This window comes from Oncorhynchus mykiss, chromosome 13, assembly GCF_013265735.2.
Source record: "Oncorhynchus mykiss isolate Arlee chromosome 13, USDA_OmykA_1.1, whole genome shotgun sequence".
In the NCBI taxonomy this organism is placed as follows: Eukaryota; Metazoa; Chordata; class Actinopteri; order Salmoniformes; family Salmonidae; genus Oncorhynchus; species Oncorhynchus mykiss.
In genome coordinates this window covers 29,772,173-29,789,926 of record NC_048577.1, presented here as the reverse complement: position 1 = coordinate 29,789,926, position 17,754 = coordinate 29,772,173, and the positions used below count along the sequence as shown (strand labels likewise).

The following is a 17,754-nucleotide window of genomic DNA, read 5'->3' as shown; positions in this document are numbered from 1 at the left end:
GGGGGCGACACCCTGGACCCAAACTGTTACAGACCTATATCCATCCTGCCCTGCCTATCTAAGGTCTTCGAAAGCCAAGTCAACAAACAGGTCACTGACCATCTTGAATCCCACCGTACCTTCTCCGCTGTGCAATCTGGTTTCCGAGCCGGTCACGGGTGTACCTCAGCCACGCTCAAGGTACTAAACGATATCATAACCGCCATCGATAAAAGACAGTACTGTGCAGCCGTCTTCATAGACCTTGCCAAGGCTTTCGACTCTGTCAATCACCGTATTCTTATCGGCAGACTCAGTAGCCTCGGTTTTTCGGATGACTGCCTTGCCTGGTTCACCAATTACTTTGCAGACAGAGTTCAGTGTGTCAAATCGGAGGGCATGCTGTCCGGTCCTCTGGCAGTCTCTATGGGGGTGCCACAGGGTTCAATTCTCGGGCCGACTCTTTTCTCTGTATATATCAATGATGTTTCTCATGCTGCGGGCGATTCCCTGATCCACCTCTACGCAGACGACACCATTCTATATACTTCCGGCCCGTCCTTGGACACTGTGCTATCTAACCTCCAAACGAGCTTCAATGCCATACAGCACTCCTTCCGTGGCCTCCAACTGCTCTTAAACGCTAGTAAAACCAAATGCATGCTTTTCAACCGTTCGCTGCCTGCACCCGCACGCCTGACCAGCATCACCACCCTGGATGGTTCCGACCTTGAATATGTGGACATCTATAAGTACCTAGGTGTCTGGCTAGACTCTAAACTCTCCTTCCAGACCCATATCAAACATCTCCAATCGAAAATCAAATCAAGAGTCGGCTTTCTATTCCGCAACAAAGCCTCCTTCACTCACGCCGCCAAACTTACCCTAGTAAAACTGACTATCTTACCGATCCTCGACTTCGGCGACGTCATCTACAAAATTGCTTCCAACACTCTACTCAGCAAACTGGATGCAGTTTATCACAGTGCCATCCGTTTTGTCACTAAAGCACCTTATACCACCCACCACTGCGACTTGTATGCTCTAGTCGGCTGGCCCTCGCTACATATTCGTCGCCAGACCCACTGGCTCCAGGTCATCTACAAGTCCATGCTAGGTAAAGCTCCGCCTTATCTCAGTTCACTGGTTACGATGGCAACACCCATCCGTAGCACGCGCTCCAGCAGGTGTATCTCACTGATCATCCCTAAAGCCAACACCTCATTTGGCCGCCTTTCGTTCCAGTTCTCTGCTGCCTGTGACTGGAACGAATTGCAAAAATCGCTGAAGTTGGAGACTTTTATCTCCCTCACCAACTTCAAACATCTGCTATCCGAGCAGCTAACCGATCGCTGCAGCTGTACATAGTCTATTGGTAAATAGCCCACCCATCTTCACCTACCTCATCCCCATACTGTTTTTATTTATTTATTTTTATTTTTCTGCTCTTTTGCACACCAATCTCTACCTGTACATAACCATCTGATCATTTATCACTCCAGTGTTAATCTGCATAATTGTAATTATTTGCCTACCTTCTCATGCCTTTTGCACACAATGTATATATAGACTCCCCTTTTTTCTACTGTGTTATTGACTTGTTAATTGTTTACTCCATGTGTAACTCTGTGTTGTCTGTTCACACTGCTATGCCTTATCTTGGCCAGGTCGCAGTTGCAAATGAGAACTTGTTCTCAACTAGCCTACCTGGTTAAATAAAGGTGAAATAAAAAATAAAAAAATAAATAAAAAGCATGCCCAACAAAACCTATTCCCCCTGCAGGAGACTGAAAAGATTTGGCATGGGTCCTCAGATCCTCAAAGGATTCTACAGCTGCACCATCGAGAGCATCCTGACTTGTTGCATTACCGCCTGGTATGTCAACCGCTCGGCCTCCGACCGCAAGGCACTACAGAGAGTAGTGCGAGCGGCCCAGTACATCACTGGGACCAATCTTCCTGCCATCCAGGACCTCTATACCAGGCGGTGTCAGAGGAAGGCCCTAAAAATTGTCAAAGACTCCAGCCACCCTAGTCATAGACTGTTCTCTCTGCTACCACACGGCAAGCGGTACCGGAGAACCAAGTCTAGGTCCAAGAGGCTTCTAAACAGCTTCTACACCCGAGCCATAAGAATCCTGAACATCTAGTCAAATGGCTACCCAGACTATTTGCATTCCCCACCCTCCCCTCTCCAAACCACTGCCACTCTGTTGTCAGCTCTTTAATTACTTGTTACTTTTATCTCTTATTCTTACCCATATTTTTTTAAATTGCACTGTTGGTTAGGGGCTTGTAAGTAAGCATTTCACTGTCAGGTCTACACCTGTTGTATTCGGTGCATGTGACTAATACAATTTGATTTGATAATCTTAATTGTAGGTCATCAATTTTATTTTCCAATGATTGTGCGTTAGCAAGAAGAATGGAAGGCAATGGGAGTTTACTTGCTCGCCTCCGGATTCTCAGAAGTGCCCGATCTGCGGCCTCTTTTCCGAATACTTTTTTTTCCACGCAAAAGGCGTGGATCTAGGCCTGTTCCAGTGAAAGCAGGATATCCTTCTCGTTAGACTCGTTAAAGAAAAATCTTTCTTCCAGTCCGCGGTGAGTAGTCGCTTTTCTGATGTCCCGAAGTTATTTTCGGTCATAAGAGACGGCAGCAGCAACATTATGTACACAATAAGTTTTTAAAAAAATTACACAAAATCCCCCAAAAATACAAAATAGCACACTTGGTTGGGAAAATGCAAAACGTCAGCCATGTTCTTCAGCAGCATCTTGCATGCCCTGTCACTTGTTAAAACTACTGTAATACTATTTTAGGCTGCTGTATACTCAGTCAAGCCTTTTCTGAAATATCTGTGGGAGAAATGTCCTCCTCAGAATTACTTTGAGAAACTCCCAAAATTATATAGATAAGGCTTTTTATAAAAATCATTTTCATCCGTCATCCTCCCTAACTTTTAAGTCACCATGTAGATTTTTTCAAAACATAGGTATAGTCCTGATTGTGCATCCAGGTCTAAAATGTTCTTCTCCACTTCGGTAGGTGGCGGTATGTGCGGTGTAGCCTATGCCACAAATCTCTGAGGAAAGCACAGAGGAAGATCGCTTTGGTTGCTAAATGATGCTGATGCTGGGGACGCGAATGAGGGCAGGGAGGAGGATGCTGCCGTAGAAATGGTGGTACGTGGGGCGAACCTCCTGCAATGGTTTTGACCGTAGAGGCGAAACAATGTGCCTCTTCAAAGTCTTCGACGTTTTCATGTCATCGCGTCTGAAGAGAATTAGGTAAAAAGAAAAGCTACTATCCTCTCTTTATTCCCATTCCCCAGGTTTGAAAGGTTATGTAAATATAGCCGTATGTTTGTACACTGAAGGCCCAGGTGGCTGATTTAAGGAATTATAGTTGTCTTAATTAATAGAAATGTGGAATGTGGATTTGAATTGCAGTAGATGTAGTTAAAATATAGGCGCTGGCCTTTTCCAGTGATTGGTTCACATTGGGAATTGTAGTCCGGTGTTTTTGCTCTCATATATGCTACATTGCATTCGGTAGTATTTTTCTTAGTGGTAGGTCTACCTTTATCAAACAATTCCATTAAAATATGCAATATTTTTGAAGATTAGAAAGGCTGACGTCCAATTACAAACTCTGTCCATTACGCGCGAGGAGAAGTAACGGACTGTTATTAGGGTATAATATTTGTAAAATGGTACAAGTTTTGTGATTTTGCAGAATATCTTTGGGGTGTCGTGCGCCACCTCTCGCCATAAAGGCGGTAGTAATAGGTGGGTCTCTTGTCAAGAATGAGTATACGCTGCAGTGCGGACAAAAACCGAGAAGTGGGATGGATCGAGAGCCTTGGCGTTGGAGAGCATATGACCGTATTTTAAACCGAGACATCAATTAGTAAGAGAAGGCATATTGTATCGGAATAGTTTATCGGAATTGGACCCGCTGCTTACCTGGATTTTAGTCGTCGACAATGTATTTTAATTGTGCATTCATGCAAAGCATACACCTGTACACTGCAGTTTGTAATCATCGGAATCCGCTTGCGTGACACGTTTATTGTCGAAGAAATTGGATCTTATTCTAATTTAAACAACTTGACAAACTAATGTAGAAAAGCTAAAAAAAACTAAATGTGTGTGTTAGGCCAATACACAATTTAAGAAAATCATATGTTTGATTGAATTTATTGGAGGTTTCGCTTGGGATAATTGCCTGCTAAATGCAAAGGAGTACGGTTCAGTTTAGCGTCGGACATCGGAGTAGATATCTATATGGACCTTTCTCGCAATGGATTTGGTCTTACATGGGGAAATTATGCTATTATTGAGTGTATAGCTGTAGCAGTAGGGCTACTGTTTGTCAGAGGAAGTCTTCTGCCACCTTAAAATCCCAAATGAAGATTCCAAAAAGACGGAAAAGACTAACGTGCCGTCTCTGCACCAGGTAATATTCTTCATGACATCTGTTTGGCTAATAACGTTTACATAATATAGATTATCAGTTGGCCTAGGCCTATCGGACATGAATAGGACTTCCTAGGTGCTTTATTAAAGAGACTATATATGACTTTTGCCTCTGGGACTGTTCTTGAGCCCTAAATGGACAGAAATGTTGTCCCGAAATTTAGCAAAAAGTTATGTTTAATTATTGTTTGATAGGGCTAAACAGCTATCTGTTTATGTAACTATATTTAAAGCATCAGTTCGGCCCATTAGTTTAAAAAAAATACTGCATGTGTCACTACTTAACCTGACCCTTGTTGGTATTGGTTATTGACTAAATCAAACTATCTCTGCCTGTATTTTGTGAATGTTGAACAGTCAGTTAGTTGCCTTAGTAGCAGATAGGTCTACGGAGTTATAGCACACACTCAGTGGAGCGTGCATTTGCTTATAGCCCATCAAGCAGTATCAATTCAACTCATACTACTATTACAGTTTGTGCTTAAAGAGTAAGGCTAAATATTTGTCTAATTGTTAGGCTATTGTAAAATACTTTAGGTTGAGATGTCAGATTTGTTTAATTGTTCCAACTTTCTACTTGCCAATGTTACATTTAATGATACAGGTTCAACAGTTGCTTGGATCAGGCCTTATGTACAACATTTATACTGCCAAATATAGACCTGGGACCTGTAAAGTAATTCATATATTGTAAAAAGATTGGCTCGTAGTTCTAATCATCGTCTTATATGAATGTTATGCTAAATGATAGCATTATATGGCTTGTGTGTATTGTTGTCCATTATACTATTACTTGTCATTATTTCATTATCTACTCCTTCAAATGAAACTGTCATTCTCATAAATATTATTTATATATCTAAATATCTCTAAACATCATTGATTTGGTTGTGGAGGCAGTCGTAACAAACCTCTTTGTATTTGTATTTTTTTTATTTTGGCTTGTAGGCTTACAAAGGAGGGTTTTGGCATCGACTAAATTGGCCGAGTTCAGGATTTTTTTCTCAGACGTAAGGTTTTTGAAGAGGTTGTAAATATGGTGAGAGGTTCATGTGTTCTTCAAAGTTCCCTTGGAAATGCGGCTGCACTTTTACCCACCAGTTTGAACACAAATGGCTGTCGCGGCTTCCTTCGCGGATTTCAAGGAAATGTCATGATTTCATAGTTCTGGGAAACTTGATTGCAACCCCTTGGCTTTTTGCAAAGTAGATCCCCTCACACTATTGTTAGTATAGGACAGCAAATACACATTTAGTTGTGTGTTATAATTGATATGAGTCTCTCACTATCCTCACTGATGCACTGCCCCTATGTTTTGCTTTTTGCTATGGCAACTGTACCCTGAACTATCACAACCCAGTGAAAATGAAACTATGGTGATGCTAACATGATTTTCATTTTCCAAGATTATTATTGAACTACACCCAAAGGGAGGGAACAGGCTTGCAGTGTTTCCCTACATGAGAAGAATCTTTCATAACACCTGGCAAGATGGCCATAACATTATAATAGTTAGACTGAGAATGCTATATTATCTTGAACCATACAACATGAAGCCTACTTTATATGATCTTATAGGGTGGCATCATGATGAGCAGTCACTATAGCTGCTGATCAGCAATTATCTCGATTGATTCATTATTAGTCAGTCTTACTTTTGAAAGTATAAAATAAGCTTAAAGGGATAGTTCACTCAAATTACAAAATTACATTAATTTCCGTACCCTTTAAGCAGTCTATGGACAAGGAAACCAATATGATTTGTAAATGGGTGAACTATCCCTTTAATGATTTAAGGTTAAAGTAAAATATGAATTCCAATTCCATGGCTGTAGTGTGCAGAGGACGCTAAAGTGAGGAAATGCTCCCTGAACAAACCTCTTTGTATTTAAACTTAAACTACTTACCATATTGCCTGCTCTTGTGGGTTTTAGATCAAGTCTGATGAGGGCGCTAGGGTCACTTTCAGCATGGTGCAATGTTTATGGGACATTCAGATATAAAATGTTATGTAGAACGAACATGCACCTCTGACATGTAGAATAAGGAGCCACGTAAGCTCTATTCATGACATTTCTATCTGCAAGGTTCCACAACAATTGCCTACTGAACGTGACCCAGTTCTTGCTACATTTGCAGTGTTACCAGCCTGTAATCTTGCTGTGCTATGAGAGTGCTTGAAATAACCACCAGTTATTGGCATATTGACGTTCAATGACACAGCCTCCATTCACATGCTTCCCGCCGTAGCAATGCAAATGTTGGGAACCGACCCAGGTGCATTAACAAACCTTGCTTTAAAGCCATAAGCACTGGTAATACCACCCTCATAGGCTCACACCCTCTGTCCAAACCTATTGTATGTGTTCTAGTGCATTTTGTCACTTTTTCACAACGGACTAATCTGCTAGATAATACACACAGTCTCTCTACTGGCCTCAGCCTAGGCATGACTAAGTACCCCCAAATGGAGCTGAGCTGTGCATGCATAACTAATGGTACATGGCCCTGCATGCAGAATAGCATGGTTTTGGTACTAACCTATTTACATGCATCACTCTTATCCCGATGTTGTTTACCCAGAATAATTATAAGCATCTAGAAAATAAAAGTTGATAGATATCGGTTCGAACCCAATACCAATACTGTCTAATAGTTTGGCCAGATATTGCAAAAAATATTGCAAAACAGATCAATTCAAATTTAAGAAGTGTCTATCTCATCAGGCAAAACAGGTCAGGTTGTATAATGAAGTTTTGCTGAAGTCTTTTTAGCAACCAAATCTGGATGTTATCTGGTGACCCCTTGATCTTGGTCTTTTTTGAAATTTTATTTTACCTTTATTTAACTAGGCAAGTCAGTTAAGAACAAATTCTTATTTTCAATGACAGCCTAGGAACAGTGGGTTAACTGCCTGTTCAGGGGCAGAACGACAGATTTGTACCTTGTCAGCTCGGGGGTTTGAACTTGCAACCTTCCGGTTACTAGTTCAATGCTCTAACCACCCTGCCGCCACTTTACCTGATTGTAACAGAGACCAGTTGGTTGTAATCTAGTTATCACGTCTTCTTAACCCCCCAAATTAGTTTACAAGCAGAAATTTGAGGCCAAATAGTATATCCATTACAATGAATTTCATAGATATATTGTCAGTTTGTTGTTGTACAGCAGTGTTCAAGACTATGAGAATGGTTATGGTCCCGCTTTGTGGGAGGTCACTAAAACCATGTATCACATACAAATGACATATTGTAGGTACATTGTTGGCATACATTGTTACATAATCAAGCTTTTGTACAAAACTCTTAGCTCGGCGCTCAAGCAGAGTGATGTACTGTGCTTCAAGTGCCAAAAGTAATTTCAAATTTGAATTGGCCACACCCTAAGGAAAGTGCATCTCCTTATTGGGCTTGATGTTATTCAGATATGAAGGACATTTAGTATCCATGGACATATGTAGTTGCTGTAGTTGATGTACCTCCAACATACAGTATACCCAAGGCCTTATTTTCCACCGTTCACTTGAGGCAAGAAATGCAGAGTGTGTACTGTCTGTCCCCCTTGTTCTTTCAAGACAATCTAGATGGCAAACTACAACCGTCAATACCAGCAAGCTTTCTGTATGACCATGGTATTTGCACGGATGACGGAAAATACCATTTTGTTTTCTCCTCCACTTTGGCCCGAAGCTTACAAAACGAATGGCTTTATAAGACAACCCTGACTTATGCCTTTTGCATTGAGTGCGCTGTGTGATGCCTGCTCATGGGTATTGTGTTAAAAGAAAGGGAATAAGACTGACTTATGTCTTTATTGAATATCCTTTTCCAGATAAATGGCTCATTTAAGTTGGGAGCTGCCCGCGTTCTGTCGGGCTGGCAGATGCAGTGCCTAGTGCCAGGCCTCCAGGACCACGCCAACATGAATGGGGCTGGGGAGACGGCAGACATACTGCCGCCTAACTGCATGGTCAAGGACCGATGGAAAGTGGTGAGTACGCTACATAGTTGATCTAGTTGTGGTTTTGTCTTGGTATGGTCTCTCTATATCAGTGTTTCCCTAAGGGGCTAATTACAAGATTACCATCAACACACACAGATTTGACTCCCCATTACCAAGGTTCTCTGTGTCTCACCAGAATTAAAGGGATAGTGTACTCGCAAATCTGTGTTTTCATACCTTGAAGTTGAGCAGATAAATCTCAAATCAGGTACCTTTACGTCAAGCAGATTACAGAGTGATGCAGGCCTCGATCCAGCCTGAATGGGAAAGATTTTAACTAATTCACAGCAGCATTTTTTCCCGTCCATTTGGGACCACAATATTTTCTCCTTAACTCTACTACTGGATCTACAGAACTGTAATGATGGGGCAGTGAGTCGGGTGCAGGTAAAACGTTTTAATAAAACAACAAAACCAATAACACGACACCAACATAAGGCAGAACGCCGATACACAAGAACAATACCAACTGGTGAGCGAACATGGGAGAGTGATATATAAAGGGGAGGAAATGATGAAGGTAATGGAGTCCAGGTGTGAATCATAATGATTAACAGGTGCGCTTAATGATGAGTGTCAGTTGTGCGTGATGATGAATCCCAGGACCGGTGGTTAGTACTCTGGCGACGTCAAACGCCGGAGGGGAGGAGCAGGAGCAGACATGACAAGAACAGAATGTAGAATTGTTAAATCATTGGACAAACTTTGTATTTTTTGTCAAATGTCCCTTTTAATGGTATCTGACAAACTTTTGGGGTTACTTCTGCCCCTTTAATAATGGTATCGTATACGCAGCGCCACGCATTCGCTGATTGCGCAACAGTTACTGTGCTTCTGATGGTGATCACTTAGACGACCCTGTCAGAACCAATCACGGAGCGACAGATCCCTAGGCCAAAGAGCTGAGGAAGAAAGTAGAGTGTGTTTGCACATGGCTGGTTAATATTTGTCTTCGGCACTTGGCTGTCATGATCAAGCCATAAACGGATAATAGGGTTGTTCAAAGCACTTAAGTACTTGGTGAAATAAAGAAAAAAAATGCAATAGAGGAGTTGAGGAAGTGGGGCTGGAGAAAGAGGGGTGGGACGAAGGAGGGCAACTATCTAGCAAAAATGAATTCACTCAATTACTGTTTGATCAATAAGACACACCTCTCTATCGCCTGGTCCCAGATCAGTTTGTGCTGTCTTGCCAACTAATTTTGGTCGTTGTCATTGTTTGGCATGACAATGACCATAGGAGTTGGCAAGACAGCACAAACAGATCTGGGAACAGGCTAACCTCGCTGTACTCTTCCATCAAAACTGGTGTTTGTCATGCGAAAAGTTTGTTAAGTTGAGCTTCTTTACAGTACAGTACAGTATAAGCCAGCATTCTAACAGCACTAGAAGACTGTTGTTTAGTACACTTTTTATCCTCAACACCTTTCTAGCTGAAGAAAATCGGAGGGGGAGGTTTTGGGGAGATCTACGAAGCTCTGGACCTGTTGACTCGGGAGAACGTGGCATTGAAGGTGGAGTCGGCCCAGCAGCCCAAACAGGTCCTGAAGATGGAGGTGGCAGTCCTGAAGAAACTGCAGGGTAAGGGCCCACTGCAGTGGCCATTTTGGACCTTTCTGCTAGTTTTGTCAATGAGCCTGGTGGTGCCACTGCGGTTACCATTCTGTGTTTACCGTTCGGCTTAGTCAATGAGTAAGAAGGTGCTGCTCAGCCGTTCTTAAATTCAATAAATGGCATTCTTTGTTGATGTCACTTGACTTGAACCCAGATCCCACCGCTGACACCATGTGTCAGTATACTTTGTTGTAGTCATGACAGACAAATATATAAGGTTTGTGTCAGCTACAGTGCATAGTCAAGTAAGAACGTTTATCTTTCCCGTGTAAGATAAATGTGTTACATCAATACTGCTTAAGACTGCACTTATGATTGGCTATAAAATCTGCTATGTCATACTCATGACAGTCTAGTGAAAAGTGTAATAACCTCTCCTCATGACAGCACAGCATAGGTTTCAGGACAGTAAAACCAAGTAAAGTGTTAGTTATTTGGGTGTCCTTTGAGACATCCTGTCAAAAGGAATCAGAATTTCCTCTCACATTGTCATGTACACCCTTAAGCATCCTACAGAGTTAAAAGCTGCAGAGCCATGCAGTCTACTGTGACAGAATCTGTAACCTAATAAACAGCCAATTACATTAGTTTCGTAAATATGTAATAATGGGCCGCCAGACTATTGTGACTCAGTGGCTGTGGACTTTGAATAACGCTTTAGTCCAAGTGGCTAGGGAGAGCAAACATTAGCTCTGTCTGCCATGCACTAAGCTTATTTAATGGAACCTTCTCTTCCTCCTGGCCTTATTTAGTGGGTCACGATGCACTATTTAAGCATATCTGTTTCGTTTTTTGCATTTTGGTGTGCTGTTATGGCCCTTGAATCTTTTGCTTGAGGTTCAAGCAAATGTGGAAACCGATGTCTCTCTCGCTTACTACACCATAGTAGCTTCACGGAAGAGTGGCTAAGAATAGCTTAGACCTTATGAATCAATAGGTAACCTAGTAAACTACTCAACATCATTGCTCATGTTGTGTATTGATTAAGGGGCCTCTGATCTCCTTGAAGTATAGTGTAGGTAAAATGTCTCCAAGGCCATTATGACATAGCTGTGAAAAATACTCCACTCATGATTTAAAAAAAGGCCCTTAAAAATGTGCCTGGAAAATAAGCAATATAGTGTTGCTTGTTTTTGGTTATACGTATGTCAGTAGGAAGTAGAGGTCCCAACAATCAAATATCTTACAAAAGATTGATGCTTGATTGCATGGTCCCAACAGTATTTCCAAAACAGTGAACAAACTAGAGCAAGTCTTTTGGCTTAGACTATTCCTTTAATTCTGCCGTAATGGGCCCTCTATATGTTTTTATGTAGATTAAATGTTGTGACTCAGCACGTTTTTGCATGGGCAGCAGTAACATGTTAGACGTGATGGCGATCACGTGGCACAAAGAAGGAGAGCAACTCTCTCTCCTTCTGGAGTATGCACGTCAATGTGCCAGGGTAACAAGTGACTCACTTTGGCTACGAGTCATCATCACAATATGAGGAAAAAAGTTACCTCGAAAGCTGTGGGTGACAGTCACACACTCTAACTGACGTGTGACAGCTTTCGAAGTAAATTTGTCCCTCATATTGTGATGATGACTCATGATCGGTTTGCAACATGTACTATGTCTTTGAAGAAGCTTGTGTGTGTGTTGGTATTTCTATGTACATATTAAAGGAAGAGACTGCAATGTGACATCACGAAACGTAGATGAGCGAACCAACAAACAAATTCAAATCTGCTTAGACTGCTACTATTGGCTCTTCCCAGCATGCCCATATCAGGACTTGCCAATACTGTTGTTGTAAGCAGGACGACACCCGTTGGTGTATAATGATGTCATATTACAGACTCTACCTTTTTACGGAATATCAAACAATCTGAAGTTCCCTCAGAATTTTTTTAGAGTCTGAGATTCCAAAATGTTCGGTACTAAGTCACATTAACAGGGTGCTCCATCAAAAGATTAATGGTGCATGATGAATAACAATGATTCATGCCCAACTGACCTTAATTGGGATTAACTGTGAAGAAAAGGAAGACCAGGAAACATGGACTGGCCAGCTCATGAATTTGTCTGGTTTTATTTGTCTGCCAGTATTTTATCTAAAGTGATCTTTTATAGAATATTTAACACAAGGCCATGTCCTAGAGAAAGAAGTTCTGGAAAGAACAGTCCTAAGACAGGTGTTGCCGGGAAGAAAACCTGGAAAGAAAATATTGCTTTATCCTTTCTTCAGCCCTTGAGTGTCAACATGAGTGGTTCTGCTGTATTTTCATTGATTGATATGGGAATTTGAATTGGATCTTACCTAGGCCCTGTCACCACTCTCATCTCCCTGGTGTAACCAATGAAAACCAATCCAATCATCAAGTTGAAGTGATATGGAATATTTTGGCGTATGCGTCTTTGAACTACGATTCTTAAAATATTACCTTTTTTGTTTAGGTAAAAACCATGTTTGCAAGTTTATTGGCTGTGGGAGAAATGACAAATTCAACTACGTGGTCATGCAACTTCAGGTAAGAAGCTGACCTTTGCTTTTAATATAGATTGACCACCATCCCCAAAATGCATTCTGTGAGAATCTGACCACAATTCAACAAAAACACGTTTTTCTGAGGAAGTGCAATTTATAAAGCTTGCATAAGGCATCGTGAAATATGAAGTCTTGGCAAATAGGCCATATTAACTGAAATTTTTTTTCATAAGCAGCGGCTGGTTAGAGGCTGACAAAGCACATACTGATGAAGGATAGTAATTCAAATGCCATTATGTCACATGATCCAGCATAGCATTGTCAGCCTTCTATAATATGAAAGTATATTATGGAGAGTCTTAATCCAATCCATTGTCGATTGTCATGGTACTTGGGTGTAAAAATCCATCATGACCAAACTTTTGATAATGTATGACTTTGATTGTTGATCTGCAACTGTCAGTGAAAAACAGAGAGACCCAGCCAGGCATATCGGAATATTTAAAAATACGATCTTGTATTTGTAGCCCAGGCCTACTCTACGCCACTACGAGCTGCATTGAACAGTCTATTCTGTGAACAGTGATTGAGTTATATTATTGGCCTAAATCTAATCATCACATCAGGAATAGTAACCTATCTTACATAAGTCTGTAAATGTGAGGATGCATGGAATGTTTATGGTTCACATTTGCTTCCCCAAACTTGAAACTCACCTGCCGCCTATATTAAAAGGTATTGTATGTAAAAAAGTCATGTGACAAATCTTTACTAGGCCCAGGCTACTAGGCCCACAGATATAATTTATGAAATGAATAAGGATTCTATATGTAATTCTATGATCACACCTAGGCGATTGGGTGTACCGTTACCGGTAAGAAATAAATGTGTTATTTCGCACAAAGCCTGTTTGTTTACGTATGGTTGGTTTTCTGGAGTAGGGTGAAGTGGCCCCAAATGCTGATTTTTGGGTCAGATTTGTATTTTCCCCACCAAAGGTTAAGTTTAGGATTGGGGGAGGGAAGCTGATTCTAAGATCTGTACCTAGAGGGAACTTCACCCCAGAGCGTTGTTTTGTTTTGGGGGGTGGAGCAGGGACGCAATTTGGCGGACTTGAGGAGGAGCCAGCCTCGGGGGACTTTCACCATGAGCACCACACTTCGCCTGGGGAAACAGATCCTGGAGTCTATAGAGGCCATCCACTCTGTTGGCTTCTTGCATCGAGATATCAAACCGGTACGTATCATACATAACATCACGGCACAGCATGCCACAGCTTTATGAAGGGTTATCAGTGCTAATTCTAAAAAAAACAATGCTTAAATGCAAATTGTCATTTTCGCATTCCAATTAACCATTGCATTTTAGAATTGGCACTGATAACCTTCCATAATGCTGTGGCGTGCTGTGCCATGACGCATGTAAAAAACAAAAAAAGACTGCATCTGTGTTGTCCATCAAAACGGAAATGTGTATTTTTGCCATCGGTTCGTTTCATTCCCAATCCCAGACACCACACACACGCCCCAGCATTGGGGTGAGCTTTCCCTAAAGTAACCTGTACCCCTGGAGCAAGTTAGGGGTTAAGTTCTTTGCTCATGGGCACAACGGCTATCTGTGGCATATTAGATGGTCTTATAACTGATGTTTCATCAAACAATGCCCCCTCCCTTAAAACTTCTTATGGCTGCAGGGGCAGTATTGAGTAGCTTGGACGGAAGGAGCCCAGAGGTGCCCAGAGTAAATGGCCTGCTCCTCAGTCTCAGTTGCTAATATATGCATATTATTATTAGTATTGGATAGAAAACACTATGAAGTTTCTAAAACTGTTTGAATTATGTCTGTGAGTATAACAGAACTCATATGGCAAGCAAACACCTGAGAAGAAATCCAAACAGGAAGTGAGAAATCTGGTCGATTTTCAACCCAGCCCCTATTGAATTCACAGGGGGATATGGATGAAGTTGCACTTCCTAGGGCTTCCACCGTCTTTAGAAACTTGAATGAGGCTTCTACTGTGTTGTGGGCCTGAATGGGAGCTGAATGAGCCAGGTGTCTGGCAGAGAGCCAAGGGCTGGTCACGCGCAATTCACATGATAGCAACCTGCGTTCCATGGCTTCTCTACACACAAAGGAATTCTCCAGTTAGAACTTTATTGAAGATTTATGATAACAACACCCTAAAGATTGATTCTATATTTAGTTTGACAAGTTTCTTCGACCTGTAATATAACTTTTTGAAGTTTTTGTCCGAGGTTCGGATGGACCTGCATGAGCGTTTGGATTTGTATACCTAAGCCCTAACAAAAGTAGCTACTTGGACATAAATAATGGACATTATCAAACATATCAAGCATTTATTGTGGAACTAGGATTCCTGGGAGTGCATTCTGATGAAGATCATCAAAGGTAAGGGAATATTTATAATGTGATTTCTGTTGACTCCAACATGGCGGATAATTGTATTTATTTTCTGAGCGCCGTCTCAGATTATTGCATGGTTTGCTTTTTCTGTACATTTAAAAAAAATCTGACACAGAGGTTGCATTAAGGAGAGGTATAGCTATAATTCCATGTGTATATCTTCCATGTGTATTTTCATCTACATTTATGATGAGTATTTCTGTTGAATTGATGTGGCTATGCAAAATCACTGGATGTTTTTGGAACTAGTGAACGTAACGCGCCAATGTAAACTCCGATTTTTTTATATAAATATGAACTTTTATTTATTTTATCTCTTTGTGCTTTTTTTGACGCCTCTCTGGCTGGAAAAATGGCTGGATTTTTCTGTGAGTTGGTGGTCACCTAACATAATCGTCTGTGGTGCTTTCGCTGTAAAGCCTATTTGAAATCGGACACTGTGTGGGATTAACAACAAAATTACCTTTAAAACGGTATGTTTGAGGAATTTTAATTATGAGATTTCTGTTTTGAATTTGGCGCCCTGCACTTTCATCCCGTTAACGGGAATGCAGCCCTAAGAAGAACAAGCGCCCCTCCTGGCTAACACTAATGGCACTGTGATGGTTCTTTGGTGTTGCTACAGTAGCCCCACACTCTTACCATCTGAGCCACCAGACCATATCTAAAATGCATTGTATAATCATGTATTTTCTCTGCAGTCAAACTTCGCCATGGGAAGGCTGCCTTCAACCTTAAGGAAGTGTTACATGTTAGACTTCGGCCTCGCACGGCAGTACACCAATACCACTGGAGAAGTCCGCCCTGTAAGTCTCCTCTTCTGTTCCTTTGCTTTGGTTTGTCCTACAAAATTAGATGAATATTTACATTTGAGCCGAGTATTCTTATCCATTAGGGTTAAGTGCCTTGGGGATTCGAACCAGCAACATTTAAGTTACTGGCCCAACACTCTAACCACTAGGCTACCTGCCGCCCACTTAAATGTTATTGTGATGTTATTAGAATAATGTCCAGCTCGTGGATAAATTCCAGGTCATCTTTATTGCAATGGTGAGGCTGCACAGATTAGCAGGTCTAGGCTTGTATTTATAAACCATCTCAGAGTAGGAGTGCTGATCTAGGATCAGGTACCCCTGTCCATTTATTATGATCTAAAAGGCAAACGGTAATATGATATATCCATGGTGGGTCAGGATCAATGACGTCACGTCACCCATCCTAAAGTATGTAACACACTGAGAATCTGATTGCCGAAGACTGTCGATAGGTACTTATCACAGTGGGAGGCTGTTCCTTCTCTTGCTAGAACAAAAGCGTTACCTGCTATGTGCTGACCCGGTTTCGATGAACCTACGCAACGCTTGTCAGTGGCCAACAACTTGACTTTGAGCAAATCAGATAGCATGAGAACATGTTGGGGCATTTTCTTCAGCCAGTCACACTTCATGTGCAATGTACTGTAGGCTATGGGATAGCAGTTAGCTAAGTGCACACAACACTAAATCCTTCCTCCAAGCCAGCTAACCATTATAGAAAGCCTTTGAAGTTAGTTTACAGTTGAAGTCGGAAGTTTACATACACCTTAGCCAAATACATTTAAACTCAGTTTTTCAAAATTCCTGACATTTAATCCTAGTAAAAATGCCCTGTCTTAGGTCAGTTAGGATCACCACTTTATTTTAAGAATGTGAAATGTCAGAATAATAGTAGAGAGAATTATTTATTTAAGCTTTTATTTCTTTCATCACATTCCCAGTGGGTCAGAAGTTTACATACAATCAATTAGTATTTGGTAGCATTGCCTTTAAGTTGTTTAACTTGGGTCAAACATTTCTTTTAGCCTTCTACAAGCTTCCCATGATAAATTGGGTGAATTTTGACCCATTCCTCCTGACAGAGCTGGTGTAACTGAGTCCTCCTTCCTCGCACACGCTTTTTCAGTTCTGCCCACAAAATGTCTATAGGATTGAGGTCAGGGCTTTGTGATGGCCACTCCAATATGTTGACTTTGTTGTCTTAAGCCATTTTGCCACAACTTTGGAAGAATGCTTGGGGTCATTGTCCATTTGGAAGACCCATTTGCGACCAAGCTTTAACTTCCTGACTGATGTCTTGAGATGTTGCTTCAATATATCCACATAATTTTCCTGACTCATGATGCCATCTATTTTGTGAGGTGCACCAGTCCCTCCTGCAGAAAAGCACCCCACAACATGCTGCCACCCCCGTGCTTAATGGTTGGGATGGTGTTCTTTGGCTTGTAAACCTCCCTCTTTTTCCTCCAAACATAACGATGGTCATTATGGCCAAACAGTTCTATTTTTTTTTCATCAGATCGGAGGACATTATTCCCAAAAGTATGATCTGTGTTCCATGTGCAGTTGCAAATCGTAGTCTGACTTTTTTATGGCGGTTTTGGAGCAGTGGCTTCTTCCTTGCTGAGCAGCCTTCCAGGTTATGTCAATATAGGACTCATTTTACTGTGGATATAGATACTTTTGTACCTGTTTCCTCCAGCATCTTCACAAGAACCTTTGCTGTTGTTCTGGGATTGATTTGCATTTTCACATCAAAGTACGTTCATCTCTAGGAGACAGAACGTATACCCCTTCCTGAGCGGTATGACGGCTGTGTGGTCCCATGGTGTTTATACTTGCGTACTATTGTTTGTACAGATGAACGTGGTACCTTCAGGCGTTTGAAAATTGCTCCCAAGGATGAACCAGACTTGTGGAGGTCTACAATTTTTTTTCTGAGGTCTTGGCTGATTTCTTTAGATTTTC

The 17,754-nt window shown here is 41.4% G+C and overlaps 1 protein-coding gene across 3 annotated transcripts in view; it reads left to right on the top strand.

Moving 5' to 3' along the window:
• The first annotated feature begins 3,110 nt into the window (after window positions 1-3,110).
• LOC110486076 (tau-tubulin kinase 1) overlaps window positions 3,111-17,754 on the top strand; it is a 46,254-nt gene continuing 31,610 nt past the window's right edge. The window contains exons 1-6 of one of the 3 annotated variants that reach the window (XM_036940729.1): window positions 3,111-3,270; window positions 8,293-8,451; window positions 9,896-10,043; window positions 12,517-12,590; window positions 13,640-13,783; window positions 15,673-15,777. In XM_036940729.1, coding sequence (XP_036796624.1) covers window positions 8,344-8,451; window positions 9,896-10,043; window positions 12,517-12,590; window positions 13,640-13,783; window positions 15,673-15,777 — 579 coding nt within the window. In that variant the 5' untranslated portion in view covers window positions 3,111-3,270; window positions 8,293-8,343. Of the gene's footprint in view, window positions 4,442-8,292; window positions 8,452-9,895; window positions 10,044-12,516; window positions 12,591-13,639; window positions 13,784-15,672; window positions 15,778-17,754 lie in introns of all 3 variants that reach the window. The other 2 variants (XM_036940730.1, XM_036940728.1) reach the window with 2 other exon arrangements.